The sequence below is a fragment of the Microcaecilia unicolor genome, chromosome 1 (assembly GCF_901765095.1).
Source record: "Microcaecilia unicolor chromosome 1, aMicUni1.1, whole genome shotgun sequence".
Lineage (NCBI taxonomy): Eukaryota > Metazoa > Chordata > Amphibia > Gymnophiona > Siphonopidae > Microcaecilia > Microcaecilia unicolor.
The window spans coordinates 726,262,460-726,279,627 of record NC_044031.1 but is presented as its reverse complement, the minus strand read 5'-3'; the positions used below and the strand labels follow the sequence as shown (position 1 = coordinate 726,279,627).

At 43.5% G+C, this 17,168-nt stretch overlaps 1 protein-coding gene across 2 annotated transcripts in view; it reads right to left on the bottom strand.

Moving 5' to 3' along the window:
• Window positions 1–17,168, bottom strand: part of ADAMTSL3 (ADAMTS like 3) — a 650,803-nt gene that overhangs the window by 600,128 nt on the left and 33,507 nt on the right. For both annotated transcript variants that reach the window (XM_030189627.1, XM_030189628.1), the window contains exon 3: window positions 207–326. In XM_030189627.1, coding sequence (XP_030045487.1) covers window positions 207–326 — 120 coding nt within the window. The remainder of the gene's footprint in view (window positions 1–206; window positions 327–17,168) is intronic.

The following is a 17,168-nucleotide window of genomic DNA, read 5'->3' as shown; positions in this document are numbered from 1 at the left end:
AAACCACAAGACCAGAAGTCGCAATTTGCCTTTCTTTAAGCCATGACATTTTTGACTCATTCATACTTCTACTACACCACCTGAACTAAAACTTCTTTCCCCCTAGGCTACACCCAATATTGGGGAAAAAAACAAAACAAAAGACAGACACATTATGGCTTTTCTCTTGTTAGTACTTGAAGCATTGCAAGGTCTGGATGACTGACCTGATCATCAAAGCGGTAAGTCAGGAACTGCTCGCCAGTTGTGTCTTCAAGGAAACTCCCTTGAGGAGACAGTGCAAATTCAGGAAGGAAATACACCCCTTGGTTCTGCTCTGCTGCACTCTTAAAGAGAATAAGAAAGTAACAATTAAAGATGCTCTAGGCAGACATTTGTGCTCATACACACAAAGCAGGCGCAATAATTTAGGCATGATAAAAGAATTTGGGGACTATGTCAAACTATCCTCACTGCTAATGGGTATGTGGAGAGTAATTTTATCAGGACCGTACCAAGCTACACTGGTGCTCCCTTGCCCCGCCCACTTTGCCATCACAAATGAGAGGAGATGACGAGCAATTTTTTGCATCCCTCTCTATTTGTGCCCTGTGTGGCTGAACCTCTCACACAGCCCTTGTACGGCACTGAATTTTATAAACCATTTTCATGCATAAAGACGGCAATTCAAAGGATGATGGCACTTTCGAGATTGGAAAGGTTGGGCACGCATGACCTGCTCTCAGGCAGAGGAGAACAATTGCAACAATGTTGGGGCCCCTTTTGGAGCACCCTGACTCCCATGGCAAGGAGCCGCATTTTGAACAGATGAACTCAGACCCAAACTGGGGAACCAAGGGAAAGTTGTAAAAGGGTGGGGGGAGGGCGGGGGGAGGTTTGGGTGTATATATAAGTTGGCCAAGATGACATTACTTGTTTGCTGCAACATTTGTATGTCTTGGTGTTTTGATGTCTTGCCTAATAAACAAAATTTAAACGTAAAGACGGCAATTCTATAAAATTGATGCCTCAGTCTAGGTGCCCCAATAGCGCCAATTCTATAAATGGTACCTTGGTCCCAAGATTCCGTTATAGAATACTGGTGTAAGTTGGCATTGGTGCACCCATGTTTAGGCATGCCATCTTATACCATGTCAATGGCAGGCGTAAGTTGGTAAACCTAGGTGCACCAAGTGACACACGTAGGTTTGAGTATTCTATAAACTACATGCATACGTGGGAGACACGCCCATGGTCTGCCCATGCTCCGCCCACATGTATATTCCCTTCGCAATTAGGCACTTTGACAGAGGCTACCTTACAGAATCGCACCTAGTGCACACAGGCACCTAACTGCCAATTAACAGCACCACTTTATAGAACTGCACCCACATAAATGAGCTCTTAGAAAATTAGGTCACACCTAAAAGTAGAAATGGTGCGAGCTGGCACATAATTGTATAGTAGGTGTGCTCAGGGGCGGAGTTTGGGCAGAACATGGGTGATGTCACAATTTACATTCATATTTGTGACCATCTTCTGGGAAAAAGTGACTAAAGTAGCAGATCTAAAATGCTGAGAATTATGGGTTCATACGCAATCTGAAAAAGTTGCATCTTTGAACTTCTGTAACTTTTTTATTTTTTCACATAAAAAAATGGGGTTTGGACTGTTGTATTACAAATTGCTGATTCTAGAATTTATTAAAACCTCATTTTTTTAAATTTCACGTTTGCCTAGAGATGATCACATTTTATAAAATATACATATTAAAAACAGTGTACATATGTACATCTACACCTGCTCTCAAATAAGCGTGGTATCCGCACTCGAGAATAGTACAGGGACATAGTTTGTCCCTTTCTCTGCCCCATCCTAGTGGCTCTGTCCCCGAAGGTTCTGTCCCCATCCCTGCCCCATCCCTACAGGCTCTGTCCTCATCTGCCGAAGCCTCAAACACTTATGATTTTATATTTAAATCTTTTTATTAAAGTATAAAAAGGAACAATATTCTGTGCAACTTGTTGTTTATAAATCACAAACAGAAAACAATAATGAGCAACTATAATAACCCCCCACCACAATCCTCTACCCCGACAATAGCTGACTTTTACTACCCCAAGGAACCCTAATCCACCGTTAAAATGTACAGGGGTATAAAATGCAACCCATTCTGTATGCCCTAGCAGGAGAGAAATATGCCCTTCAAAGCACTGTTATGATTTTTTAATCTGTGAATGAATAATAAGTCATTAACAATCTCAGGATTCAGTCTAGCTCTCTCCCATCTTCCACAGTTCTTCCTACAATAGAAAATGCCTTCTCAGAAAATGTGCTGGTAGAAGGGATGCACAGGATCCCCCCATGCAAATTTTACCAGTCGTGGCTAGCACTTTTGCTTATTTTTCCAAAAAAACTTAAAACATCGTCGTCTGCATCACTTGAATATAAATAACTGTCCAATTCATTAACAGCCTTCAAAATAGAAAATGACATGGGGACAAAGTTTGTCCCCATCTCTGCCCCCACCACGTGGGCTCTGTCCCCATCCCTGTCCCCATGTCATTCTCTAGTCCACACCTTCAGTCTAGGCAGGGGCATAGCTACGGGTGGGCCTGGGTAGGCCCAGACCCACCAAGTTTGTCCTGATCCTCCAATCAGTGCTGGTCTTCTAGGCGCTGGTTAAGATACAGTGCTCAGCCTTTCAGTTCAGCCACATCTCAGCTACATGCATGCAGGCAGGCCGACACAGCAGTTCAACTCCTTCTACTTGCTTAATTTTTTAGTGCAGTGCTCGGGTCTGAGTTGGGAAGTCAGGAGTGGACTTTAGTTTTCCAACTACCACATCAGCGATCGTGGCTGGTGTTGCAGTGCTGAGTCTGTCCTCACCCGGTCTCATGGCACCTGTCTTGCCTTGCCCCTGTGCCCCTGCTGCGCATATGCCGGCTGCATGGAAAAAATCGTCCATCTGGGCTGTGGCTCGGTCGGATGGGTCTCCTTCACTGTGCCAACACTGAGTCCGAGCTCCCTAGGACCCAGTCCCGGACTCCTGGCCTGCTGGACTCAGCTCAGTAATTAGCTCAGCTAGCGGTGTTGGGCCCTGAGTGATCAGCCTTCAGTACAGCTTCCCCCCCCCCCCCAGGTCTCAGCACTCCCCTGCAGCCACAAACAGGTACAGAAACCAAAACACTGAGTACAGTCACCTGCCACCACGTGCACAGCCTGAACACTGGCTGTATAGTGTGCAACTAATTTGGGAAACTCAAGCCCAGCTGCCCAAGACAAATGTTTTTTAATATTTACAGTGTAATGCTGGTAGGCATTTGCGGGGGGGGGGGGGGGGGGGAGACTGGGAATGGTAGGGGAGATGCTAGACTATAAGGGAATGGGTAGGGGATAGGACAGGACTGACGCTAATCTACAGGGAGGGGTCAGGGGTAGGGTAGGGCTGATGCCTAGCTTCAGGATGGATGCTGGGGAAGGGAAAGGAAGGGCTGACGCCAGGCTTCGGGGATGGATGGGGGTGTAGGGTAGGGAAGGGCCGATGCAGGGCTATGGAGTTGGATGGGGGGGGTAAGGTAGGGAAGGGCTGATGCCAGGCTACAGGACAATTTCTAAATTTTGGTCCTTTATTCTGTATTTTATTTATTTATTTATTTATTTTTATTTATTCACGATTGTATCCCATAATTATCCAAAAACGAGTTTCAGTTCAATGTGGCTTATATTTAATGGTTGTTATAGATTAAATTGATTTAATTACATTTACAAGATTGTATGATGCTGTGTTTTATAGTGGTCTAGTAATGCATATGGATTAGTCAGTGGCTTTCTTGAGAAGATATGTCTTTATCATCTGAACAGCCTGAGACATTCCCCCCCCCCCCCTCTCTCTCAACTGGTGCAGTAGCATAGTGCCTGACTTACTGGCATACTCAAATAAATTTTAAGTAGTTTTCACGTATAATCTACCCTTTCAATCTGTTTCCGGCCCAATTCGGTCCACACCTGGGCTAACTCCTATAAGAGAACCGGTCAGGACTGCTCTTTAGACTGACTTTCCAAACTGCAGAGGCATTCCTACAAGCTCAAGATATGTTTATCATATGGTCGCTTCTTTCGGGCTCCCCATTTAATTAAGTGGCCCCTCATCACTTTCAAGGCGTCCCATAAACAACTGTCATTTACTGACCCATTATCATTGTGCCACAGATAGTGCTGAAAGACTCCCCTAAGGACCCCACAAACATGACTGTTACCTAGTAAATTCTCATTCAGTCTCCAAAAACCTCTATCCCTCTCTGCCTCCCGAGGGCCCACCTCTACCGTCTGTCTCCCCCTCCCTTCCCAATCTTCTTTAAAAATGTATTTCCCTGCTCATAGGGGCCCCAGTGCGGCAGCCATTCTCACAAACTGCCTGCGGCTGGTGATTCCCCCACCCCCGACACAATTTCCTGTTTCCAACTGAGCAGAGTACAACAGAGAGGGAATGCTTCAGGACAGCCAGAGGCAGGAGACAGCTTGTGAAGATGGCTGCCATGCCAGAGGCCCCTCTGAGACGGTGCCAATTAATGCCTCTGAGAAGGTGCCAATTAATGTCAATAACTGGTTGTTAGTGTCCAATTATTGCCCGATAAAGGCTTGTTAGCCAATTAAGATGTGTGGGCATCTCAGCAACCTGCTCAAATCGGTGTGCCATATATAGAATCCTGGGGATTATGTGCCACAGGGTGTTACAACAGATAAGGTGCAATAACCGAGTTGGCATTCACTAACCATTAGTAAATGACCCCCATAACATATTTATTTAGATTTAGCTCACACCTTTTTCAGTAGTAGTTCAAGGTGAGTTACATTCAGCTACACTAGATATTTCTCTGTCCCAGGAGGGCTCACAATCTAAGTTCGTACCTGAGGCAATGGAGGGTTAAGTGACTTGCCCAAGATCACAAGGAGCAGCAGTGGGATTTGAACTGGCCACCTCTGGATGCAAGACAGGTGCTCTAACCACTAGGCCACTCCTCCACTTATATCTTGAAGGTGTATGAATGTTCATATCATGTTCCCTTCTTCCTCCACTCCTCTTCTGTATTGAATATTTTGATTCTTACATTTCACTTTATGAGGTCTACATTGCAAACCATGCTGGTAGCTCTGCTCTGGACTGCCTTTAATTTGAAAGGGGTGCATACTGACCATTTAATTTTCACTTGTTTTGCTAACCTTTCTGATTTATTTCTTTTAATGTGTTTGTTTTATTCCATTCCATTTTTGGGGCATGTGACTTGCAGACAAGGCTGCTAAAACAAAAAATTAAATTATATTAATTTTGTTAGTGATTTTTCATGTTGTTTCATAATGAATGCACAGCTTCACTATTTTCTCTCTATCCTTTTGCCAGCTTAGCCTCCAGAAGTGGATAACATGCAGTTGTGGTCTCACCAATGGTTTGTATAGAGATATAATTGCCTCCTGTTTTCTGCTGTTCATCCACATCTCACGTGCATCTAATTCTCCCTCTGAGTTCAACAAATATCCCGGATACTTTTCCTGTTTGACACACATTCTCCTTTGGTTTCTGTATCTCAAATGCATGACTCTGTCAATTAGCACTTCATAGAAAAAAGTGCAAGCTCCTGATCACACTTCAAACTTTCTTAGATCGCTTCTCATTTCTCCCACTGCATTTAAAAGTAACAGAGGCAAAAGGCACTTTACAGACTAGCCATTGCATACACAACATCTACAAACCTTTTTTACACTGCCTTATGTTATAGTATGTCATACTTATATATCATCTTCCTTAAAGTGTAGTTGAGCCAAAGTAATTTACTGTATATAGAGAGCAAAAAAGCAGAAGAGTCCCCCAAGCACACCAAAACAATAAATGCAATAATCAAAAAAACACTTGCAAAATATATAAACATAAACAAGATTATAGAATCCCCTGGATTCCCGTAAAGGTTGCCTAAATGTAATGGTAATCTTCCAGGTCATCAATATTCTTTAGGTTATACTAATTGTCTCTTTTACTCTGTAATGACGATCCATATATTAATCACATAATCTATTATGTAATCCATGTACTCTATTTAATATCAACTGTACCTTTTTACTCTAGAATGGCAAATGCCATGAAGGAACATTGTAAGCCACATTTAGCCTGCAAATAGGTGGGGAAATGTGGGATACAAATGCAGCAAATAAATAAAATAAAAATAAATGATGGGGGATGAAGAAGGAGGGTGCGTCACTTAGTGAGGTTGGGGCAGACTCAAAAGCATGTATAACTGTATGCACATAATAAAAGAGACATGTTTTGGGCATAATATCAAACTAGAAATGTTCAACATTCAGTATTTTGCAATAGGAATATGCATGGTGGTTGGGAGGTGGGGATAGTGCTGGGCAGACTTATACGGTCTGTGCCCTGAAGAGCACAGGTACAAATCAAAGTAGGGTATACACAAAAAGTAGCACATATGAGTTGTCTTGTTGGGCAGACTGGATGGACCGTGCTGGTCTTTTTCTGCCATCATCTACTATGTTACTATGTATGTATGTTACTATAAATCAGGCCTAAGAGAGGCATGTTAAGGAGGCCATCATGCCCACGAGCAGCTGTGATCATCTCCAAGATGTCCTAATGTACACTCCCTTCACAAAATCACACACATATGTGCTATTTTCATGCGTGTACACCACATAACCCCACAATTAAGAGAGAGTGTGTTGGTACATGTGTGTGTGTGCGTGTGTGCTGTGAGTATACTTTTTCAGAGAGGTGGCTGGAACGTAGAGCACATGACTTGTGAATGAAACAGAATTTGTGATTCCAGTTTCTAGTGAAGTGGCTTTGCCTTCTTTCCACTTAATTTATTATTTGAACCAGACCCGAACGCTGAAAGATTGTGGTTTGAAGAAACAATTAAGAATCACTGTGGCATTCTAGGTCCACTTAACAGACAATTTAACGCTATTAGCTTCCGACCTACATATTAAACATGCCTGGGGAATCATAAACATAGTCAAGTGGAAGCAGACATTTTTGAAATCTGTTTTTAAGCAGTTTCCATATTTGCTGCGCCGTTAAACTTACTTTCTTAGCAAATTGAAGTAACCTATGAGCTGAAGACAACATATTAAAAGAATTATCACAAAACAATACATGAAGAAAACACTCAATCAGTTGTCATGTCTTGTAGATTTTTTCCCCCCACTGAAGAACTTAAGCTTCTGTCAAAACGGAGTCTCCAAGCATATGCTTAACAGGAAAATGAATTGAAGCACAAGCCACCAACAGGTTTCCACAAATAAGTCAGACCCTGACCCAAAGCTTGTTCTCTCCAGCTGGGACCCTGCCTGGGGTCAGGAGGCAGCTGTTAGTAAGGGGCAAACCATGGAATACCACACCTTCAAAATTCAACGTCACGAGTTATTTGGATTTCTCAGGAATGCATAAAGCTCTGGTAGCAGCCCAGTCAACCTTCTTTATGGCAGAGTTTGCTTTAGATAAAAATAAATTAGCAGGTTGTTAAAGCACTATTAGGGAGCACGGCAAGGTAACAAGGGTTAGAAAAGAGGAGAACCAAGGGGGAGAAGCAGAAAGACTCGCGATAGAGCCGCAAGCGGATGTCTGAATGCGTGGCTCTACCACAAGTGTAATACCACGGAATGCAGCAAGTTAACTGTAGGCAAATTTTACGTGCGGCAAAAATACACCAGACATATGCATGTCAGGTTTCGTGGTACGTGTAGCTTCTTGTGCGCATGTCTAAACCAAAACTGAAAGTGTCAATACACATCAGCACCTGTTCTGCGCCTAAAAAATATAAGCCTTTCAAAAACTGTCTGCACTTGAAATTTTTGAGAGGTTCATATTTAGGCACAGAAGAACAGGCGCCAATGTGCGCTTTTACTTTCAATTTTGTTCTGATACGTGCATGTGTTTGTTACTCACGATGGGGTCTTTTTATAAATGCGCGCAAGGGTCTATGCACATGCAGTGTGTGTCAAATTGGCATTATCGCCTGGCAGTAATTTCGAGTCTGGTGTGCGCTGAAAACCCGCAAAAGAAAATAATTTTCTATTTTCTACTGCAGGGGAATTCCTGGCAGTAAACGGCAGTTGGCGCGCTCTGGACGGTTACCGCGCGGGTAACGTGTGAGCCCTTACCGCTAAGTCAATGGGTGGCATTAAGGGCTCACGCCATAAATAGATGTGCGCTGGTTTTTATTATGCTGCAAGTCCATTTCCCGGCACCCAAAACCCCTTTTTTCCAGATGCGGTGGAGAAATGGTCCAGCACGTGTCCAATACATGCACCCACACTACCACAGGCCACTTTTTTGCGTGCCTTTGTAAAAGGGCCCCTATCTGCCTTTAAGACTTGCATTAACAAGACAAAACCACTGACTCCTGTGGAAAATTTCTCGCATTGTGCACATGTCAAAAATGGGCAGTGTACTGTAAACGACATGTTATAGGGAGCCACAATGTAAACATAAAACTTATCTGCACTGAGTTCTTATATATCAGTACTCTCTGCATAGCACAAAATTCCTAAAGCAGCTCATCAGCATACATTTTAACAAAACTCGCAGGTGTGTCTTCTGTGCAAGTTAACACCCGCGCACAAGTCCTCTCTGCATTGCTCAGCGCGTAGAACCGCCATTCAGCCTTCGGTAACCTCGTGGCTAAGCCTGCGACTGCTTTCTGCATCAGTCCCCAAGCTAGCTGCTGATGAACTCAGCAGAACAAACAACAGAGCAACTTATAAATTGCCCACCAGGAAAGCATTATGCCGAACTTGATCGTCGTTGTATAATTCGTTTCTGTTTACCGTAAATTGTAACTCTCCTCGACGTTTCACCCAATAATTTCAGCAGTATAGAAAGAAAAACACTTAATTCAACCTCCCTCGAACTACTCCTTTTTCAGGCAGGTGGAGTGTCTCAGGTGATTCTTGCAGACTTTTGTTACATATTAAACAGAGATTTTAAAAATTGCTCCTGCACCTCCAAGAACACATTTGGAGCAGTCAGAATAGGGTTCGCTATTTCTAAAGCAAATGATGTGATTTCATACCTAGCGGATTAAAATTAACAGTGCAAACCCCATAACAGGTGCAGGTCATTGAATTTTAGTCGCATTTATTGCAACCAAAGCTAGTGTCCGAGGCGCTAGGGAGAAACGTGGAAGAGGGTCCCCAAGCCTAACAGGTTGCACCTCTTTCAGCTCTGACCCAGCTTGGGGCTTCCTGTGGCTTGGGAGCTCAGGGTAATTTTTCTGGTTGCCCCACCACCCAAAGCCGGCCCCGACTGAAGCAGCAATGGAAGAGCTCAGCTTGGCACTCTGGCCCATACCAACATCTGTTTGATATAGTGACTGGAAAGCATGCGCAGCATGTATAAATTTAACCAAGTGAAACGATGTCTAATTTTAGTCTGACGGTTAGAAAAAAAATAACAACAATAGCAGCAGCTTTGGAATCCAGCTTTCCACTGAACACGGGTCAGTAAAGGTCCAAAGATGAGAAACGTGAGATGGCTGCTGCTGTCACTGCTCGATAGTGAATCAGTAGGAAAAGAGGCAGAACAATTCTTACAAGCACCTTTTCCCTAAACTACATTGGAATAAGTCTTGTTCTGCTTCAAGTTTGGGCTACATCCATGAGTTTTCTGGGAAAATGTTATGTTGGTGTCTAACTTTTATACAGCTAGATCTAGCCTGAAAATTTGTTTGCAATAGGATCAGGAGATAGGGCTAGATTCAGTAAATGGGCTTCAAAATTCAACACAAAAAAAATAAAAAATCAACGCTCAGTTGCCCAGATGATCGAAAGCCCTGCGCTGATCCAAACAGTGCTCTAAAAATAGCACTGGAGCAGTGCGGGGCTTTACCGCCTCTATGATCAGAGATAATACCATGCAAATTTATGCACGCTATTATCTCTGATCATAGGGTAAAGTGCAGGAGGATTGTGCCTGAGCGCATCCCGCACTTGTTTGACATGTCCGGGCTGTCAAAAGCTCAGACATGTCAAACACAGGGGTTGGAAGTCCGTGGGACCACCAGACCCCCAAGCACCAAAACCCTGGTGGCCTAGTTCCCCCACCAAACCCCAAACCAGCGACATGTTTGAATCATTCCCGCGACAGAAATCCTCTGATTAGAAAAAAAACATTTTTAAGTTAGACTGGGAGGGAGACGTCGGACCGGGGTGGGGGGGGAGGGTTAGGGATCAAAGAGAGGAGATGCAAGAACGAGGGCAGGGGGGGAGGTGAATTGTAAGAAATAATCAGCTTGGAAAAAGGGGCGGGTGAGAGAATAGGGAGGGAGAAGAGAGAAAGGAGATACTGAGATACTGGAAACGGGGGGGGGGGGGGGGGTGGCCGACTGATATCCCCAGTATCTCTCCACACTCGTCCTTCCCTACACCCCTTCCCGTGCACTCCGCTCCATGGATAAATCCTTCTTATCTGTTCCCTTCTCCACTACTGCCAACTCCAGACTTCGCGCCTTCTGTCTCGCTGCACCCTACGCCTGGAATAAACTTCCTGAGCCCCTACGTCTTGCCCCATCCTTGGCCACCTTTAAATCTAGACTGAAAGCCCACCTCTTTAACATTGCTTTTGACTCATAACCACTTGTAACCACTCGCCTCCACCTACCCTCCTCTCTTCCTTCCCGTTCACATTAATTGATTTGATTTGCTTACTTTATTTATTTTGTGTCTATTCGATTGTAAGCTCTTTGAGCAGGGACTGTCTTTCTTCTATGTTTGTGCAGTGCTGCGTACGCCTTGTAGCGCTATAGAAATGCTAAATAGTAGTAGTACATAGTAGTAGTAGGGGCGCCAGAGTCCCTAGCACTGGCCCTGTCCTAGTTACTGTCTTCATTTGCTATAGTTTTAGCACAATTCACTCTAGCAAACACGTCCAGCCTTACCAAGTGTTAATGTTTCATTATTGCATTATTGTTCTTTTGGCACAAGAGTGAGCCACTACTGCTCCACACTGACTCATAAATCACAGAGCTGCAGGTGCTTGCCTGGTTCCCAATTTATCCTAGACAGAAAAAGGCAAACAGAGCAGAGGCGCTAATAGCAACTGGTCAGCGGGATAAGTGCTGAAAACATCATAAATCACTAAGGGAAAATGTGCTTGATCAGCTGTGGCTTGCACATGGGTCTGTGGATTTGACCCTGAAAAGGAAAATCATTGATATGTAAATATATAAAACCCTTATATAAGAGCTATTTACATGGGGTGACGCTCACTTACATTAGCAGGAACATGGAAAGGCGGGAAGAGGGTGAGTTACGGCAGGCCTAAGATATTGATGTGCATTCCCCATCTTACAAGGCGAATCTGCATGAAGAAAGACTAAGGAGGCTAGGGCTATTCAGCTTGGAGAAGAGACGGCTGAGGGGAGACATGATAGAGGTATATAAAATAATGAGTGGAGTGGAACAGGTGGATGTGAAGCGTCTGTTCACGCTTTCCAAAAATACTAGGACTAGGGGGCATGCGATTAAACTACAGTGTAGTAAATTTAAAACAAATCGGAGAAACTTTTTCTTCACCCAACGTGTAATTAAACTCTGGAATTCATTGCCGGAAAATGTGGTGAAGGCGGTTAGCTCAGCAGAGTTTAAAAAGGGGTTGGACGGTTTCCTAAAGGACAAGTCCATAAACTGCTACTAAACGAACTTGGAAAAATCCAAAATTCCAGGAATAACATGTATAGAATGTTTGTACGTTTGGGAAGCTTGCCAGGTGCCCTTGGCCTGGATTGGCTGCTGTCGTGGACAAGCTGCTGGGCTCGATGGACCCTTGGTCTTTTCCCAGTATGGCATTACTTATGTACTTATTTGGTAGTCAACCGAGACCTCAAGACACAACCAGCCAGTATGGTTTTCAGAACACCCACAACGAATGTGCATGAAATAAATGTGCATACAATGGAGGCGGTACAAGCAATCTTATGCATATTCATTATGGGTATCCTGAGGTGTGATAGTAGACTGATTACCACTGGTCTTGGTAGAAATTAAATATTTATCAGTGGCACTCCTACTTAATTTTATTTCTTTTAAAGTATTTTGTACTGACTTCCGGTTTGGAGATAATGGTGGCAGGACGTGCCTGAGAGAGCTCCGTGGAAGTACCTCCTTTGGAGCTTGTTTTTCAACTCCTTGGGTGGCTAGTTCTCTAAACTGGTTGGCGATCCGGGGCTGGACATTGCAGTACTGAATATGCCGAAGGTGAAACCTTGGACAGGGACCTGCATACTGCTGTCATGGAGCTGGATATGACATTTTTTTGAGACAGTTACAAGACATATCAGTAAGAGGTGCTTCTACATGTTAACCCCCTCATTCTACAAAATGGTACTTAAATTTAAGTGTCATTTGTATATTTAAATTTATATAGTACCAGCACTTACAGGTGTAAGTGCAAACAGTGCGCTCAACACTGGTCTATAATTTAAATAACAATAAAGACACACCAGGAGCCGACAACCTCGCGAAGTACTTCAAGGAGAAAATCGTACAACTACGACTTAAAATACCTGTCAGCCCCATCGAATACGATGTACTACTAGACTGTCTAGACCCAGACCCTGGAATATACCCAGCAGATAGAACTTGGACCGAATTCGAGATTCTATCGGAGGATCTCATCTCCCAAACGCTTAAAAGATTCGCCAAATCTTACTGCAAACTAGACATATGCCCAAACAACCTTATGGCATTGGTCCCTCAACAATTTATAACAGACCTAACAAAACACGTGAACTTTATGCTGCAAAATGGACTCTTCCCGAAGAAGAAAGGAAACATCCTACTCACCCCCCTACCAAAAGATGCAAAGTGAACTAACCAACTATAGGCCAGTAGCATCCATTCCCTTAATAACCAAAATAACAGAAGGGATGGTGACCAAACAACTCACAAACTATCTATCTAAACAAGTTCTCAATACTACACGACTCCCAGTCAGGATTTCGTTCTAACCACAGTACTGAAACAGTACTAGTTATGCTCACGACTAAATTCAAACAAATGATTGCAAACGGCAAGAACACATTACTTCTACAATTCAACATGTCTAGCACCTTTGACATGGTCGATCATGGAATTCTACTACACATCCTCAAATACTTCAGTATCGGAGGCAACGTTCACAATTGGTTCAAGGGGTTCCTAACCACATGCTCATATCAAGTAACATCAAATTCGATTACATCAGCCACATGGACATCTGAATGCGGAGTCCCACAGGGATCCCCCCTTTCACCGACTTTATTCAACCTAATGATGATACCCTTGGCCAAACTACTATCAAACAAAAACCTCAACCCATACATATATGCTGATGACGTAACGATCTACATCCCATTTCAACAAGACTTAAAGGAAATTTCAAACGACATCAACCAAAGTCTACATATCATGCATTCATGGGCAGATGCATTCCAGCTGAAACTAAACGCAGAAAAAACCCAATGCCTAATACTCACTTCTCAACACAATACGGACAAATTTACCACCATCAACACACAAAAACTGAACCTACCAATTTCGGACACCCTAAAAATTCTTGGCGTTACCATTCATCGGCACCTAACATTAGAAAGTCACGCGAAAAACACAACCAAAAAGATGTTCCACTCAATGTGGAAATTAAAAAGAGTAAGACCATTCTTCCCAAGGACCCTCTTCCGTCACTTAGTTCAATCATTGGTACTCAGTCATCTAGACTATTGTAATGCACTTTACGCTGGCTGCAAAGAGCAAATACTCAAAAAACTCTAGACAGCTCAGAACACTGCAGCCAGACTCATATTCGGTAAATCAAAATATGAAAGTGCCAAACCGCTACGAGAGAAGCTACACTGGCTCCCACTCAAAGAACGCATCGCGTTCAAGGTGTGCACCCTAGTTCACAAAATCATCCATGGTGATGCCCCAGCCTACATGTCAGACCTGATAGACCTACCACTCAGGAATGCCAAAAAATCATCCCGCACATTCCTCAATCTTCATTTCCCCAACTGCAAAGGTCTAAAATATAAACTAATGCACGCATCAACCTTTTCCTATATGAGCACACAATTCTGGAACGCACTACCGCGCAACCTAAAAACGATCAATTAACTAACCAGCATCCACAAACTACTGAAGACCTATCTTTTCAACAAGACATATCACAAAGATCAAAACATGTGAAACCCCACATGTATCCAAAACTGTCTTACAATGCTTTCTTGCTATTTTACTATTATGCTCTATCATTATCATGTAATCAAAATCCTTCTGTAATACCAATTGTTTATTCTCTTCTCATTTCCACTACTCATGATGTATTGTAAGCCACATTGAGCCTGCAAAGCGGTGGGAAAATGTGGGATACAAATGCAACAAATATATAAATGTTTTATTTTATTTATTTTTGTTACATTTGTACCCCGTGCTTTCCCACTCATGGCAGGCTCAATGTGGCTTACATGGGGCAATGGAGGGTTAAGTGACTTGCCCAGAGTCACAAGGAGCTGCCTGTGCCTGAAGTGGGAATTGAACTCAGTTCCTCAGGACCACAGTCCACCACCCTAACCACTAGGCCAATTTACTAGGGGAATTTACAGGGGAGTGGCATGAGTGAGGCTAATATTTACATGTGTAACTTACAGAATACCGTAAATTACGTGTATAGACCTGGCATAAATGTTAATGCCTAATTGTAGGCATGCTGAGACTGCCAAACAAATAGAAAAGGTGACGGTGAAAGCTAGGAAGATGCTTGGGTGCATAGGGAGAGGAATGGCCAGTAGGAAAAAGGAGGTGATGATGCCTCTGTTTAAGTCTCTGGTGAGACCTCATTTAGAATACTGTGTACAATTCTGGTGACCTCACCTTCACCAAGAAATAAACAGGATGGAGTCAGTCCAGAGGGTGGCCACTAAAATGGTCAGTGATCTTCATCATAAAATGGGGACAGACTTAAAGATCTCTGTATGTATATTCTGGAAGAAAGGCTAGAGAAGGGGGATAAGATGGAGACATTTAATTATCTATGCGGCATAAATGCACAGGAGGCGAGTCTCTTTCAATTGAGAGGAAGCTATGGAACAAGGGGGCACAGGATGAAGGTGAAAGGGGACAGACTTAGAATTAACCTGAAGAAATAATTCTTCATGGAAAGGGTGGTGAATTCGTGGAACGGCCTCCTGGTGGAAGTAGTGGAGACAAAATTACTATCTGAATTCAAGAAAGCTTGAAACAAATACATAGGATCTCTAAGGGAGTGATAGGGAGAGTAGATGGCATGGATGGGCAGACTGGACAGGCCATATGGTGTTTATCTGCCTACATTTTTCTCTGTTTCTATGATTTAAGTTAGTGTTCCGTAATGGTAATTACACATTATGGACTAGGCTCACAGCCCATGTGAAGTAGGTGCCTACATTGTGGTGCCCAGTTATAGAATTGCCAACTTAAAATAAAAAGAACAAAACAATACAATACAGAAACAGAATAAAAAGGGGAGTGGGAGATTTTTTTTCAAATGAACCACACGTACATGCCACAACATATAGGTGGCAAATTTCCAAAGAGAGTGTTGCCTGTCTCTAGTGTGAAGAAAAATCAAGTTTTCAGGCATTAAGGGGCCTTTTTTTTTTTTACTAAGCTGCGGTAAAAGTGCCCCAGAAAGGACTCGAGCTAGCAGAGCTTAGGACATCCTCGCCAGCTACACTAACAATGTTAGCGCGTCCTTACGCTGGCTAACGGCTGGCTTTTATTCTCGTCTTCTCTATAAAACATTTAAAGGCCTTTTTACAAAGCGGCGGTAGGGCACCATGCGGGTAACGAACATAAAATCAGCAACACCGCTGGGTGTCCTGAGATCAGCGTGCGCCGTTTCTCACTCTAGAAAATATTTTATGTTCTAGTGCGGGAAGCAGAGAGCAGATTTTCACAGCGGTAATCGGGTGGCGTGGACACATTGCCACGCGCTGCCTGACTACCACACGAGTAGCATGTAAGCCCTCACCACCTACTAAACAAGTGGCAGTAAGAGCTCAGGCAGTAATGGCCGCACACTAATTTGGCCATTAGCACGTGGCTGTTGATGGCAGAAATAAAATTTCATCCATTTTAGAGCCGAAAGTGGCCAGAGCACGCAGGAAACCCACGCACTAAAATTGCCAGTGGCCACTTTTTAGTGTGGCTTAGTAAAAGGACCCCTTAACTCCTTATGCTCAGCCCATCTCTTCCACAAGGGACCTGCTTATGAGACCGAGAAGAAGAATGTTTTTCACCCTTAGCAGATAAGTAATTCATCATCCAATCTTGCCAACATCAAACACTTTTCTGTCTGAGTATTTTATATAAGGATATTTGGTTACTTTAATTACATTGTCATTACTGAATGTTATACTTTACCTTTGATCTCAAATACCAGAAATGAATTGTATATCTATTTACTTCTAATTTACTTTATATTTTCTGTACTTCTCATTCTGGAAATGGCGATCGCCATTACAGCATTATGTAAGCCACATTGAGCCTGCAAAGAGGTGGGAAAATATGGGATACAAATGCAGCTTAGCCGGTGGTGGGAGGCAGGGCTGGTGGTTAGGAGGTGGGGATAGTGCTGGGCAGACTTATACGGTCTGTGCCAGAGCCAGTGGTGGGAGGCGGGGTTGGGAGGCGGGGATAGTGCTGGGCAGACTTATACGGTCTGTGCCCTGAAAAAGATAGGTAGAAATCAAGGTAAGGTATACAGAAAAAATGGCACATGTGAGTTTATCTTGTTGGGCAGACTGGATGGACCGTGCAGGTCTTTTTCTGCCGTCATCTACTATGTTACCACATATTATTAACCTGAACATTTACAGCAAGCCGTGGCTACTCTTTTACAGCTGAGCACAAGGACCTGTGGAATGTCCAATTAAAGGGTCCTTTTACTGAGGTGCGCTGAAAAATAGCCTGAGCTGGTGTAGACGTGTGTATTGGACACACGCAGGCCCATTTTTCAGCACACCTGCAAAAAAGGCCCTTTTTTGGGGGGGGGGGGGGCGAAAATGGACGTGCAGCAAAATAAAAATTGGCACGCATCCATTTTGGGCCTGAGACCTTACCACCACCCACTGACTTAGTGGTAAGGTCTCACGCGTTAACCG